The sequence below is a fragment of the Mustela lutreola genome, chromosome 16 (assembly GCF_030435805.1).
Source record: "Mustela lutreola isolate mMusLut2 chromosome 16, mMusLut2.pri, whole genome shotgun sequence".
NCBI classification, from domain to species: Eukaryota; Metazoa; Chordata; class Mammalia; order Carnivora; family Mustelidae; genus Mustela; species Mustela lutreola.
The window spans coordinates 9145133-9160713 of NC_081305.1; the positions used below are offsets into that span (position 1 = coordinate 9145133).

The 15581-nt window shown below is 43.9% G+C and overlaps 1 protein-coding gene across 5 annotated transcripts in view; it reads right to left on the minus strand.

Moving 5' to 3' along the window:
* Positions 1–15581, minus strand: part of WWOX (WW domain containing oxidoreductase) — a 711319-nt gene that overhangs the window by 462128 nt on the left and 233610 nt on the right. For all 5 annotated transcript variants that reach the window (XM_059153118.1, XM_059153117.1, XM_059153119.1 and 2 more), the window contains exon 6: positions 7541–7629. In XM_059153118.1, the coding sequence (XP_059009101.1) occupies positions 7541–7629 (89 nt within the window). The remainder of the gene's footprint in view (positions 1–7540; positions 7630–15581) is intronic.

Here is a 15581-nt window from a genome sequence, read left to right on the forward strand (position 1 = left end):
TTAGTTGTTGTAGTTGACCTGCTTTCCCATACGGCGTTATTTACAAACCTCAGCACAGCACACTGTTCTACTCAAACTCTTATCTCTTCTCCTAGTCTCTAAGTATCAAAGAGTACTGCAGAGTATCTGTAGAGAGTTGAAATTAACCAAGCATACAAACATTGGCTATACACACTTACATAATCTTGACCAGGCCTAACATAATCCATTTCCTAATAATCCATTTCCTATTATGAGAAATAATAAGACAAGGTGCTATTAAAATGAGTTACATTTCAAGAGACAGTGGGTTCTGGTCCGAGGATTGCAAACCACAAATCCCAAATACAACCCACTTTTTGTTTTTGTAAAGTTTTATTGGAACACAGAAACGGTCATTGACAAGTTCTCAGTGGCTGCTTTCGAATTACAAACGTCTCACTCAACAATCAAGATGCACTCAACAGTAGTTGCTACAGAGACCATCTGGTTCATAAAGACAAGAATATCTATCTATCTATCTATCTATATATATATATATGGATTATTTAAATATATATACCTGATTCTTTATGGAAAAACTTTGCTGACTTGTTCTCTACTCCAGTGATTTAAGTGGTCATTGTTGAGCATGAGCAATAAAATTATTTGCTAGAGCTAAAGACATAACATGCGTTATGTATTCATCGGTGGGATGGTGAGTGTGGGAAGAGGCAGCCACAGAGTAATTGTATCTGTCCTCCAAAGCTGGGTTTTTATTCTTCCTGGAAGGGAAGTTTTTTGTGTGTGCCTTCAATTAACATACATCACTTTGATGTCATGAAACATGATAGTGATAGCTGAACGGAGAATTCTGTTGGGAAATCAAAAGTGTTTATTTTGCAAACATCGTTGTGGTTAATTCGCACACAGTTTCATGTATTCCTTAGCTGTGATGACTTTTAATGGTGCCAAAAAGCTCACTGAATTTTTTTTTCTGACAAATTTATTTGCAACGTGGCCCCTAATTAATGTAATAAATACTCTTCTCCACTAAGGATATGTTTTTGAAGATAGTCATCATGGGAAGCCAGCAAAAAGTCTTTAAGCTTCACAACTCTTCTAAGAGAGAAACAAGGCACAGGAGAAGTGAGATGGCAAATGGTTCGCTTCCAGTGTCTAGCCCAGTTGCTGGCACAATTGCAAACATTGACTAAATAATGGAGTAAGGGGGAAAATGAAAAAAAATACACAGAAAAGGAGTGGCGAAGAAGGCACATAAGATTCTTCAGTGCTCCAAAACACGCAGGCTAATTATTTTCAGTATGTGCCACTACACTTTCCATATATACCTGTATATTCAAAGCAGGATGTTCTTACAGCAACACTAATCATCTGGAGAAAGTGCCAAAAGCCAAGGGAAACAGATGTAGCAACAGCAAAGAAAATAGAGTCTAGGCATTTACTTCAAAAGGAAACTGCAAAGCATCCCTCAAATCAAGGGCTTGGTAAAGAGTAACAACGAGCAGGGGGAAATGCTCAGCAGAGTAAGACGTCCACTGAGACCCTCAGGGGAGCATCACTACAGGTGACGATCACTTCTGCCTGGCTCTTGTGATGCTTCTAGCTTGTGGGCAATATGAAGCTCATCTTCCCTCTGCTCTTGACTGCCAGGGATCTCAGAGCTCATTCTCAGGTCCAATTTTCAAGGATTGCGAAAGTCCTTGTAAGATCCACACTTCCACTAGGACCACATCTTACAAGTCCACTTCATCCCTTTTCCTTGTTCAAGCAAACTTTTATTTCTATTTTATCATACTGTATGTATTCTTGAAAACCTTTCAGAGCATCTTAAGATCAAGATAAGAAAAATACACATTAATAACACTCAGAGGCACAACACACTGAGGTGTCCCTGGTGTGCATTATAGCGCTTCTCTCTAAAACCATAAAAAAAAAGGTATGTGATAATCTACTTCACATAGATCTGGAAAGCAAGGTACAGAGATGCCAATAGTTTGCCCGAACTGGGATTTAAATCTAAGTTCTGCTGTGCCACAAAACTCTACTCTTTCCACACCATGGCTGGCACACTATGGCTCTTGTGCAAATCTAGCTCATCTCCTGTTTCTCCAAATAAAGTTTTATTGGAAAACAGTCATGCTCACCCACTCAAATACTGTCCACGGCTGCTTTCATGCCATAAAAGCAGAGCTGAGTAATTGCAACAGTTATCTCAGGGCCTGAAAAGTCTAAAATATTTATTCTCTGGCTCTTTACAAAAAAGTTTGCCGACCCCTGCATTATACTATACTACTGTGAGTTAGTATTTTTGTTTAATAAGAAATGACAGTACATAAAATGATTCTGAAATTTTAAAAAAGAATTATATTAAAAGATACCTAAAGAATTAAATTTCAGAGGGAAAAAATTTATTTACGAGGGAATCGTTCTTCCCTTATATTTCTATATATATTAAATGATTCACAATATAATTTTTCAATACCCTAACATGGAAAATGTATGGGATGGGGAAAAATTAACTTGTAGACTTTTTAACTTTTTCCTTAAAAAGTCGTAATTAAGATCTAGATTTAGAGAGTTCATTACGGCTAAAATCTGCCTCTCCTCTTCTCCTTTCTTTTGGATTTTATACTGTGTAGAAAAGCAAAGCAATATGATCCTTTGCTAGGCAAACCAGAAATGGATTTCTCGTGTCAAGCAAAGAGGAATGCAGATATGTTAGCTAAAACATTATTCTTAAAATTGAGTTGAGAAGAAAAAGAAAGATTAAGCCGTAATTTACACATCGGTCTTCAGGGTAATTTATCCCTCAAAATGTAGAATTTATTTATAATTTATGGCCCACCCACTTCCATAGAAGGATCTGAGACAGCGAAATTTGGAATAAGGATCCAAGAATATTTTATCTGGGTTCAGTAGATTCAAGTTCTGAAAATAATTTAGTAAAGAGTAAAAATAAATAACTTTGTTAAAGATTGTCCCCCTCAAATGTTTAAAAAATAAAGAGAACTGTTCTCTTAGCAGTTTTTTTTAAAAACATCACTATTCTATATTATTTTCTAAATGAAACAAAGTTTAATTTCCTTAAATTATACTGGAGACAGAAAGTTGAGAAGGTAAAGTAGAGATCTATGACCAAAAATGAAGTTCTAGAAACCATCAGAATTGTATATATTATTTTAATATGAACTGACTATTGATTTCAATTAATTTTCAGAAGAAATCAAAACACTTGGTCAACACTGTAAGAGCTGATTGGTACCTGGGATCCAAGCCAAGAATTTCCTGTATTATGTGCCATTACCAGTTTTCAAAACTCCAGGATTGGAATCCAGGTGTCCATTATTTCAGGAGTACCCAGAACTCAAACATTATATCTTCTGAAAAAGGCAAAGTATCTACAGAGCTTCTAGTTCTAGTAGCTGTCAAACTGTTCCTCACTCTGTTCAAAATATGCACTTTTCAGGGAGCTAAATAGCTAGAAACCAGGAATGAAAATGTACAAAAGTGCCCCAAACAATGGACTATGGTTGCAGAGCCCAATTCAGAAAATGCCAGTATTTGGTCTGCATGACTAGTAAAGGTCCCAGCTCTTCATACTCAAATGGATGCCTCCACCTGCCAGCCAGTGTGGAGTCTGGCTGTTGTCCAGGATTGCAGTTTAAACAAAATTTCCTTCAAAATTCAGTTTGGTTGGGACTTACCACAGGCTCAGGCTTGGAACTTTCCAGTAATGTGCAACATAATTCAACCTGAGACACACTGGCCGACCACTACCACCACTAACTATGGGGAGAACTGCCTGGAAGCAGGCAGAGGATTCCTGTCCTGACCACCCGGAAGAGTGAGTGGAGAGCGGAATGAATGAATGCATGTAGAGGTGGGAGAGGAAGGGGGTGGTCAGAGTGTGCTGTGCCCAGCAAAGCTGGCGTCGGCAAGCAGCTGTGTACATCCTCTTGATGGTAGACTACCCCACCACCTATGCAGCACTCTTGCCCGAGAATTAAATGGGCACTGGACCAAGCTCTAGAGTTAGCTACACTTCCTGAGAAATTCGGGAGACAAAAGAACACGTTCAATGGCACCACTGGGATGCAGTTCCTCTAGTATAGGATACAAAAAACTCTTGAGGGCAACCTTATCACTTCAACAAGCTGCATTAACTTAAAAAAAAAAAAAAAGAGGGGAAAGCTACAGATTAAAGTGCATTCATTGCATCTGAACAAGCAATTGATTTGAACTAAATGAAAGAGAGCATGGGCAGGTTTCCTGTTTGTAAACTGTGCGAAACTGTGGAGTAATGTTTTGCTCAGGCACATCCCAGTACAGGAATCGCGCTGAAACGTGGGACTGAAGGGTGAGACACAGCAAGAAGAGCTGTTCTAGATTCAGACACACTTGGGTTCAAACTGCCAGATACACCACTAAAGCTGGAAAAGCGATTTAGCCTCTCCGTGAAAGGCTGAAGCCTTTCAGTTGGTAAACTAGAGAGAAAACGAATGCCTCGAGTGGCTATAAGAAATGAAAGAGAGAATCCACGTGCAAGTGCTCAGCACCTCGCCTAGCACAGAATAAACAGCAAGCTGGCTAGCAGCTTTTATTTTGTTCAACTGTTGTTAGTGGTGCTCATTCTGAAACAGACCCCCGCCCTCCACCTCTCTTCCCCTGCCCGGAACAAAGCCGGCATCCGGAGTGGGCTGACGGCACAGCTCCTCCCGGTAGAAGGCAGACGGAGCAGGCTCTAGGACAGGCTGCCCCCTCCAGCAGCGTTCACATCTAGCATCTGTCTCTACCTTTCCGTGAGTCGGGCTGCACAATACGCCACCTCTACCGGTGCAGAGAGGTGCACGGAGGCTAGAGCGCGCACCGGGGCGAATACACGCGGAGAGAGGAGGCCGGCCACGCTTCCGGCGCACTCGCAGGCTTCCAAACGCGTAGTCAACGGGGCGTCCACGTGGAATTTCAATGCGAGGTTTTTCCTCTCCTCAGTCCAACAGCACAAAAGGAGACCAGTTCTGAACTGGCAGGCCTTCTTTCATGTGTCATTATGTTTTACACACAAGGAAATTTCGAGGTCTGAAGATGGGAGGTGATGAGAAGCAGGAGGCTACACGTGGTTTTCGGCAGCCCAGCCACCTGCACTCGCGTTCACTTCGGACAGTGCACGAAATCTGAAGGCCCGTAAGTACTAAACTGTCATCTGCCTATCCAGGAGAGATTTCACTTTGGCAGTATTTCAAAAGTAAAATCGCTCACTTTTTTATGCATATTTTCGCACCACAATATTTCTCTAAGCCGTGTAAAAGGCTGGATCTCGAGAGACATATAAAAAGAGGTTTGCGGTACAGGGTTTTGCTAAAAGGAAAATCGCCTTCGTTTCTGAACCTACAAGTACAAAAATTCATTCATTTGCTAAAATCTAGGATTAGAGCAAAATGGGTGATAGCTTTCTCCAAGAGTTTGAGGTTGGTGATTACAAAAGGCAGTTGAATTTGATGATTTCTGAACTGCTTGAACTAACAGTCCTGCTACGCCTTGGAAGACAGTCCTGTTATGTAACTGCTGGCGCGCCTGCTGCTCCCAGCGCGATCTGACCCAGGGACTGGAGGGAGCACAGAGAGGCCGCACCATGTCAGGGACAGTGTGACAGTCAGAACTGGAGGGAAGTCCCATGCCTGCTCCCAGTCTCCCACGTGACCCTGCAAGAGTCACTCACTGCCTCTGATCTCAGTTTCCACTGCATTTCTAGTGAGAGACAGGGCCGCACGGTGACGAGCAGGAGGCCTGGAGAGACTGCAGCAGAGTCTCTCGGCACTGGGGGTGGGGGGTGCCTGCTTCCCAGCTGTGGGCCCTCAGATAGCCCACCTTCCCCTTCTAGTCTTGCTCTTCTCATCTGTATAACAGAATAAGAAATAGCAGCAAATCAGAAAATGCACGCAAAGGGTTCTCAGTGTGTGGCCCACAACAGTCCTGCATACATGAACTGCTACCGCTCATTGCTGTTTTACTACTATTTTTCCAAACAACCCCAAAAGCAGTTCGAGGAGTCAGCCCTGAGCAATAGCACTGCTTGCTGGCCCCTGAGCTTACAGCTTCTCGTCTGAGAGGAAGTGGGCTTTCAGGGGCCAGCACTCTCTTCCTAGAGCCCAGAAGAGCGGCTGGGGCTCCAGAGGCACTCAGGGTGTGCGAAGTGATTGAGCAAGTGATGCAGTTATACCCTGACCTGACCTTGTCTGGGAGCTCCAGAGAGCACACACAGAAGGCTCCGCCGGGTCCGCCAGCTCACTGTGGACGGGACCAACTGTTGGGTGAGCGCAGGGCCTGCATTTACAGGGACCGTCCAAGTCCACTCAAGACTCTGACTTTGTATTTCAACCCCAAGGACTCAGACCACTTGCTAAAAGGCTCTAGAGAACAAACTTCCTTGCCGTGTGAAAGAGCAGAGTGAGACGCTAGGACAGACTCAAGAGCGACTGGCCACCGGCTGACACGGCGAGCTCAGATCTCTACAGAGCCTTCTGACTATTGGGTTGAAATGCCTCCCCACACGTCCATCATCTGCTGGAAGAACTATAAAACCAACCCAGCCTAACCCAAAGACAACTTGTCATTTATCAGCATTCTCCCAAATTCAGTCATCCTGGTGCCACTTCTGGAACCGTCTTATCCTTGGCACCACCTGTACTATTATTAACTTAATCCTCGTATTTAAATCAATTCACTGAAAAAAAAATTAAATGCAGTTATTTTTTTTAAATGAAATTCAAACTGCTATGTTAAATGAGAAACCAGTATTGCTTGCCCTCAATATGAGGGAACCATAAAAATAAACACTTGGAAACAAAATATTGTAATTAAAATGGAGCTGGCCACCACTGCTTTTCCCCAGCTCCGGGTCAGAGCTCTGTTCGTTCTCTCTCTCTCTCTCTCTCTCTCTCTCTCTCTCTTCGTTACAAAGGGGGTAGACACGTGACAGCATAAACATGTGCCAGCCCCTAGTGAAGGCGTCCTCCTTTGGACATTTGGAAAGACTAAAAAAGAAGGAAAGAAGAGTAACTTTCCCACAACGTGAATCCATGTTTTGGAGCCATGTTCACACACCAGATAAAATCATTCCCAGACGTGGAAACGGGAGAACTGTCTCAGGCTCTGATTCTTGGCCCCCTTGGAGGGTTGGATAAATAAGGCTACTCATTCCTGGATGAATGAAAATGTGCTTTTTCTCGATTCTGAGATGCACTTCAAAAATGTCGGTAATCAAGATGCGTCCTACAATCGGCTGGTTTTTATTAGCCACTTTTCCTAGTGCACGAATAGTATCTCTCCTTTTTTATTGGGGGAGCTGTTATTAGATTGACGACATGTCTCATAATGAGGGTGACTCAAGAAGTCAAGAAAATACGGCACACCTTAACAGGGCCAATATAAATGAGCCTGCTGTTTGGACGCCAGGACAACACAACAGCCTCACGTTTGTGTTCTCCCAATTGTGTTCATCTGATAAAGACATTATAACAGCAAGATATTATGATCTATAACCCTCCACTGGAACACTCACAGATTCTTGGCCTTGAACGCTTGAGCAAAATGCTGCACGCTACGGAGCAGAGCAAGGTCCAGGGTCATTGCTTCTACCTTGGCTTTGTGCTGGAATGAGAGAAAATAAAAAGAAATGATAAATAACAGCAAGTTTAGTTCATGGTATCAAGTTACAGTAAATGTGTTATGGAACATGTCGGAATTCCCCTGTTTAATATTAGACGCCCAGAGAGAATATAAATCATCGGAATGAATGGAAGAACAGGGCTTTTACTGCCAAGTTTGGGAGGATGTGAGGCTGGGAATCTGCTAAAACCACAGGCTGGGGATTGTGCTATTTCACTCAGCACACAGAGGAGGCTCCAAAGGGTCTTCAGGCTCACGCATCTCCTCTCAATCTGCATTCTAAAAAAACCCCATAAAAATAGGGGAACACCAGGACAAAGCCTGGTCTGTGCAAGAATTCAGTAGATGATATTTTTATCTCAAAAGATTTCAGATCCATTCAGGTTCTGAAATAATTCCATTGAGCCTGTGTCAAAAATTAAAGACGAATCATTTAGAGAAAAGTACAAAAGCAGGCAAAACTCATTTATTCCAATGGACCCTGAGTGACCTAGATCCCAGAGAGACCTCTGGTTTTACAACCCGGAAAACCCTACAGATAGGTGGAGCACACGTGGATAGTAAGAATGACTACTGTGTGTTCGGGGCTGACCATGCACCACCTCATTTCATCCCCACAGCTACTCAATGGGTTCTACTTCCCCTATTTTACATGTGGCCTCTTGTAAGAGATCCCAGAGCTAAGAAGAGTTGGGGGCAAAGATTTACCCCAGTCAGTCTGACATCAAAGCCCATGTTCTCTCCTCAACAGAAACCAGAAGGCCAGGGGCATCAGGATTTGAACAAATCATGTTCCACTGGGCAGTGTCCTAGCATAATTCTGGAAAGATGAGGGTTGCCTTTCAGACTTGCCCCATGTTTATGGGGCACTCCTAATTTTTAAGTCTGGCTGGCCTACAGGGTACGCAGTTAAATACTATCCCTTCTTAGACCTCTGTCCTCCAAAGCACATACAGCCAAGAATGCCGGGGCCACCTGCCTGTCCAGACAAGCTAATTCCCAGAGAACAAATGGCAAGGCTGGGAATTCTCATCCAGACTGTGATGCTTCAGTGGGACTGAGGAGACAAGCACTACACAGGGAAAGGCCAGCGGCACTGCCAGGCACTTCCTCCACCTCGACTGACTAATTCAGGAAGAGATACAAACTGTGCTGAGATGCTTAGTACATCGCAGCACTTTGTCTTGGCTGCCTAAATGCTGGGCTGAACCCAGGTCCCCAGCCTTGAACAACAAGCATCAGGCAATGGCAGCTGGGAGGCCAAATGACTTTGGGCCATTTAACATAGCTGAGCCTCGGTTCCCTCATGTATGAAAGCAAAATAATAATGATCTCCTCACAGACTTGTGAGAGTGAGTGTATAGCACCTCACACCCAGCCTGCAAGAGAGAAGGCATTTAACAAACTTAACAAGAAGTAGATACGGTATCTCGTGCGCCAGATACCATAGATACGGTATCTCGTGTGCCACTGTCTGCAACAAGCAGTGGTTTGCGTGGGCTACAGAGCAGCATGGGGGATGGAACAGTATTAACGAAGCCTGCGTCGGACCAGCTTGCTGTTAGATCCCAGACCATCCAGGGCATGTCTTCTAACAGAGCCAAGGTTTAGGGAAAGAGATGTAAGGTGATAAAATGACTACCCCAATCCCCAAAAGGCATATAGGTGGTGAAGGCAAGTTGACCAATGTAGACTGAATTTCCTCGGGTAACAGTGGCAGGTGCACAAGCGTGCCCATTTCAGGAGGAGGAGGAGAAACATTTAACCTGAGCCAGGAAGAGGGGAAAATATCACCACATGGGTTTTGTTAGGTTTTGTTTTTATTCTCTGTCTTAGACCAGAGAATAGTAGAGCTGGAGGATCCACAGTGACATGAGGCCACACCCCTTGTCTTCTAGAGAAAGACACTACCAGCCGCAGAAATGAACGCACGTGACTGAGGTTGCACCATGTAGACAGCTTGGGCCTCCAGACCAGGAGAAAAGCCCCACTCACTCTCTGTCTCCGTGGCTGATGACTGTCCGATGACTAAAATCTCTTCAGAGTACCGAGTCTGTCAACAGCTAACCTTTATTCCCCACAGATTCTTACTCCATCTGACATTAAGAGTTAGCGAATAAAGTGGCCTTTGACCCTCACACTACGGCCTCTGGCCCCAGCCTTACTTCACTTAGAAGATGCTCACTGCCACACAGAGGATCTTACAGAACTTGGAATATATCACGAGAGGAAAGCTGCTGGGCAGGCAGTGGGAAAGACACTGTTCCTCTCAGCCAAGCCCCTCAGGGAAGACCCGTGGGACATGCAGGCTGCGTATCATAAAAATGCTTATACATATTTCCCTCATCAAACAGGGAGAACATTCCCAGATTGTGACCCCAAAGCAATCTCTCAAAGGAAATGATGGCTCAGCCAAGTGGGCCAGTACATCCTTCTGTGCGTGCAGCTTACAACAGGTAAGTGTCGTTTGGTCCTCCCCCTTCACTTTAAAATAAAGTACAGAGCTGCCACTACCAGTAAGTACAAAATCAGAACATACACATCCAGAGGGAACAAGGGGTCACAAGCCAGCGAGTAGTTCAACAGACTAATCCACAGGCTGTGGGTTACTAGGCTCCTGGGGACAGTGACTCAAGTCCACACACTATTACTCAGGTAATTCCCCTGCCCCCAGCATCAGGTTTCCTGTTTCTGCTACTGACCCTGTGAAATGCAGAGAAACTATGTGCAATCTGGTCAGTTCAGGGAAGAAAAAACACACAGCTTTTAGAATGTGTGTGTGTGTGTGTGTGTGTGTGTGTGTGTGTTGGGGACGGCTGCTCTTCTGACTGTCTCACAAACCTAGCAACATGATAGACATGTTTATCATGGGAAGCATTCAAAACAGGAGCCCACAGCCCCGGCACCGCAGGCAACACCCACGAACTGCTGCCTGCTGGGTGGGGGCCGGAGGCTCCGTCCACCAGTGTGAGCTTTCCTGCCATGTCTGGCCAGGAATCCAGGACTGATCACAATGCACCTCTCCGGTGTAACTCACAGACTTCCTGTTGTTACTGTTAACTTTGATTTGGAACCAGTTATAGACGCACAAGAAGTGGCAAAAACAGCACCTAGAGTCCCCCACCTCCCAGCACTGCCAATGGTGACATCTTACCCATGTCTATGGCACATTATCAGAAGCAGAAAACCTACAGTGGTTAAACACAGCCCATGAGACCACAGACATTACCTGGGCTTGACCAGTTTGGGGATGCACTCAGAGTCTTGCATTTGGACTATCTTTTTATATAATTCCATGACAATTTACTCCGCATAGATTCCTATGATAATCACCACATTTAAGATACAGACTGTTTCACCACCACTACAGAACTGGTGGTTTTTTCCATTAGAAGTGTTAAATTAGCATTTGCCATCTAGAACATAAGAAGTCCAGGCTTTCTCTGGGCCGGGTTTGCTTTTTGACAAATCAAACACATAAACAAAGTCCTCACTTAAAACCCCTTAGTAGGTTAGAACAGCCAATAAGCTACAGTCCAGCTTCCTTAGTACGGCTCACACGACTGCCTCCCTACCGACCAGGAGAAGGTATTCCAGTGTCCTCACCGAACAGCTCCCAAACCTTGGTGTCTTAAAACAAGGATCACTACTCACACACACTGATCCCAGGTCAGTAAAACCATGTTCATTCTGGTTAGCCAGGGGCCCAGGCAGATAGGGCCTCTACCTTCTGTCCCATCACTCGCCGCTACTGTGTGGGGAGGAGAATGTGACAAACTGCACAGAGGACAGATCTGAAGGCCTCCCCGCCCCGCAGTACAGATGTCACTTCTGCTCACATTGTGTGGCAGAGCAAGTCATGTGGTCATGCCCAGCTTCAGAAGGCACTAGCCTCCATGTCCTCAAAACTACATAGAGAAATAGATACATATACAGAATATAGACAGTGCATATATCGAATATATATGTATCTATTTCTAAATGTATTTCTGTATTTGTATTTCTATGTATATAGTGGAAGAAATGGAAATGTGTGTGTGTGTGTGTGTGTGTGTGTGTGTGTGTAAAATGAAGAACGGTAACGACTAACACACAGTCTAAGGCTTTCCCCTTCCAGGGTTATTTAAGGCCACTTTCCACTTCACAGTTTCATTAATTACAGAAAAATTTAGAAAAGGCAGGTGAATATGGACAACAAAAAGCATCTACAATCCCACCAACTCCGAAATAAACTGTTAACCTTACATACGCCCCTCACTTCTTCTTTGCCATCTAGATAGAGCCATCCATCCATTTATCCACTCAGCTTTGTTTAACTGGAAGAACTTCATACCAAGAGCTTTGAATCTTAAAATGCAATCAGATGCTTCTCTCAACCCCTTGCCCAAATCCTCACTCTGCTCTCTAATCACACCAGTACAATATCTTCTTGTCTCAGGCAGAATAAGAATGTAAATTTACTTTAAATTATGTATACAGATGCCGGTACCCATCCTTTTAAAACAGAACTGCACAGGTGGCATCCCGCACAGGAAGCATCAGGCAACTTCGAAGCAGCTGAGAAGCCCACCTGCTCCTGACACCCCAGGCTCAGCCACAAAAGCAGAGTAATTAAGCAACCCACATACTCTTCCTCCATTTCCCTGGGATCTGAGGACACTTGCTGGTGGCACAGTTTATGGACACCCTCGATAGGCCAAGTTTTCTTGGTCTATTCTTTATTTACATTCTAAAATCTGTCTCAATGATTCAAGAGTCTATAAATGCCCAACCAAAGGGATTGCTTGCCGCTGTGATGGAAGAGTGATCACTCATATCATTTTATGACTACAAACTAGCCAAGTGTGACTCAGATGTGATACTGCCTGAAGCCAAAAGAGCCATATGGGGACCGTGTGGTATTTAAGTGGAGGAGCAGGGAGACATTGTCATCCACAGCAGAGATAGCAGACCCAGGCTGACCTGGGGCCACAGCCCAGCGTGGTCGCAGCAACAGCAGCATGACTTCAGGGCAGCTACGTGAATGCTCTCAGCCTGAGCTGCTTCAATGGAAAATGGCCACTTGCCTTGTGTGTAGAGTAAAATGAGGTATGCTGTATATAAGGCCTGAGACACTGAAATCATAACTATGATAATCATTATTTTGAAGGCCACTACTAAAATGTGATACCTGTTGTTCCTCAATAATAAAGCATATTAGTAATTGTGGTCTCCTTTCTCCATTTCATAAAACTAACTTCAATAACTCAGAGAAAGTATGAATAGCAACTCGGCACTTGAGGATGATACCTGACCCCAAAGCAGGAGGAAGGGGGCTTGCTGAATCCCCTGGAGGCCATGGTAATCCAGTTTCCAAATTCCTTAAGTGGTCTGAATCAAAGGGCACTGGTGAAGGCCATGGACTCAAGCTGCACTGCCTGGTTCCTCCACTGACCAGACAGGAAAGTTACATCTCCCACCTGTGCATTCAACATTTCCTTCTGTCAGACAAAAGTCATGATAGCACCTGCCTTACCAGAAAGTGAGGTAATACATGTAAAGCATTTAGAATAGTGCCTAACTACTTGGCAAGTATTCTGTAATTGCTAGCAATGATTGTCTTTATTGTGATTGTGTTTGTTTTCATTCCTACCATTGTCAGCACCATCATAATCATCACTAACATCATCACCATCACTGCAACCATCATCATCACCATTATCGCCACCACCACCACCATCCTCACCACCACCACCATCATCATCACCATCATCATCATCACCATCATCATCACCACCACGACCACCATCATCATTACCAGGATCATCATCACCACCACCATCATCACCATTATCACCACCATCATCATCACCATCATCACTGTCACCATTGGCACTGAATTGCTTCACTCTTCACTGCAAGGGCCGAATTGGACATAACAGGCCAATGGGAGTGATCATAGAACACTGGCCATATGCGCCCTCGCCCGACAGCACCTTCTATCCCTACCTATCCCAACTTGATGGGGGTAGTTTTCACCCACCATTTCATAGATATAGAATCTGAAGTTCTGAAAGCTCTTCAGAGCCAAGGTTCATACCAAGCCATGATTATAATCACTCTCAATACTCAAAAATAACCCGATACTCCACATAACCCACCTCCTCTCCCCCTCAACCTTTCCCCACTCCCCAGGCCCTCAAATCAAGGCCAACCCTGGGGAAAACCTCCAGATCTCTAAGTGCCTCATAAAAAGCAGCATGCTGATGTTTATCAGCGTGAATTCATTCACTGACTCTGCCTCTAGTGGTAAATATATATATTCCATGGACTGCACCCCCTTTACTTATTTTCTACCCCCTCCATCGTTGCAACAGGTAAGAAGAAAGATCTCACCCATAGTCTGCTTGCCATCAATGGAAGAACAGAAAAGGTAATATCTCACGGCAAGAGGCATTTAGGAAACTGTATATAAATAATTCAAGTGGCCAACTATACTTAAAAAATAACTTTTACTTAAAAATCATCATTAATTATGAAGTGCCTATGAATTAGTGGGAGGTATATCAATGTTTTTGCTCCACAGTCTGATTTCTCCCTGTAACGAATCCAAAGTATTTGGTACGGGACCAAGACCCATTGGGCACTATGAGGCACATTCAGTGCAATCAAGCCAAGTATACTTCAAAATGCTCTCAGCTCGCACACGACCTTTGCTTCCTCCACTCAGCCTGACCACTTACACTTCTGACATAGTCCTAGGGCAGCAGCTCTAGTGAGAATAGCTCTTCATTTTGTGTTGAAAGCACCATGTCTGAGTTGGTCAAAAGAAGAGTACACAGTCCATCTGGAGGTAGAAAGACGGAGAAACCCAAGAAACCTCTTGCTGAGCAAGAGCAGGGAGCCCAGACTCCACGGGACCAGAGGAAACTCTCCTTCAGCAGTGGGAACTCAGCACATGCTATGGCAGATACAAGATTTACCATTTAAGGGCCACTAGCTACTGCACATCCTAACCTGAAGGTGCCAGTCCATGAGGATTTGATGTGTGTGTGGCTACTTCACTAATGGAAGAATTCATTTCTGTGTTTCCCTAAAAAAAAGTTCTCATTTACATATACTCATTGACTATAATAACCGAAAAAATAAAAAAGAGCACCTATGATATGCGTGGCATTTACTTTTCCTTTAAAAGTAATATGAAAAATCTTTTCAAGTATACATTATTTCCCCCATTTTATAGAGTAGAAAACAAAGGCCGATGAAAGCTTAAAGTGGCACAGCTAGTGAGATAAAGACCCAGGTTTCCAACGGAGATGTGGCCAGCTCCAGAGCTCATCTCTTGGCCGGACACCACACTGTGCTACACCCCTGTTGTCACAGCCCTCAACACAGAACACCAAGAAGCTCTAAAGAAATTAACATCATCTATATATTCTTATTTGTATCTATTTTATATCATATTTATTTTATACATTTAGAATTTACAAGAGAAGCCTACTGCTGAAGGAGAAAATGTAAGCAAGGCAATAATCTACATTCAGAGCTTATTGCTAATGGCATCCTGCAAATTCTAATCCAATGGGCCTTAATTGCATTATGCTGATGTCTCTCACCCTTCCACTTTACATACTCTCAGTCCTGATTTTATGTTCTGAAACCTTAAATAGGAGTTGTCACATTTACAACAGCAAGAGACACTGGGGCTGAGCACATTATTGACATGACATTATTCACTGAACTATAATACAGACCTAACTAAACTGGTTTAATAATTCATCAATATCCTATGTGGGACTTCATAGCACTAATTCCTCCAGTATTATTTAAGTCATGTTAATGGTGGCAGTGAATGGCAGCCTCTTCACCAGGGAACGTGGAAGTAGAGACTCTTGCATCTGCTTTCGGCTCTGGTACCTTTCAGTCAAACATCCCACACCAGACCATGAGTAAAT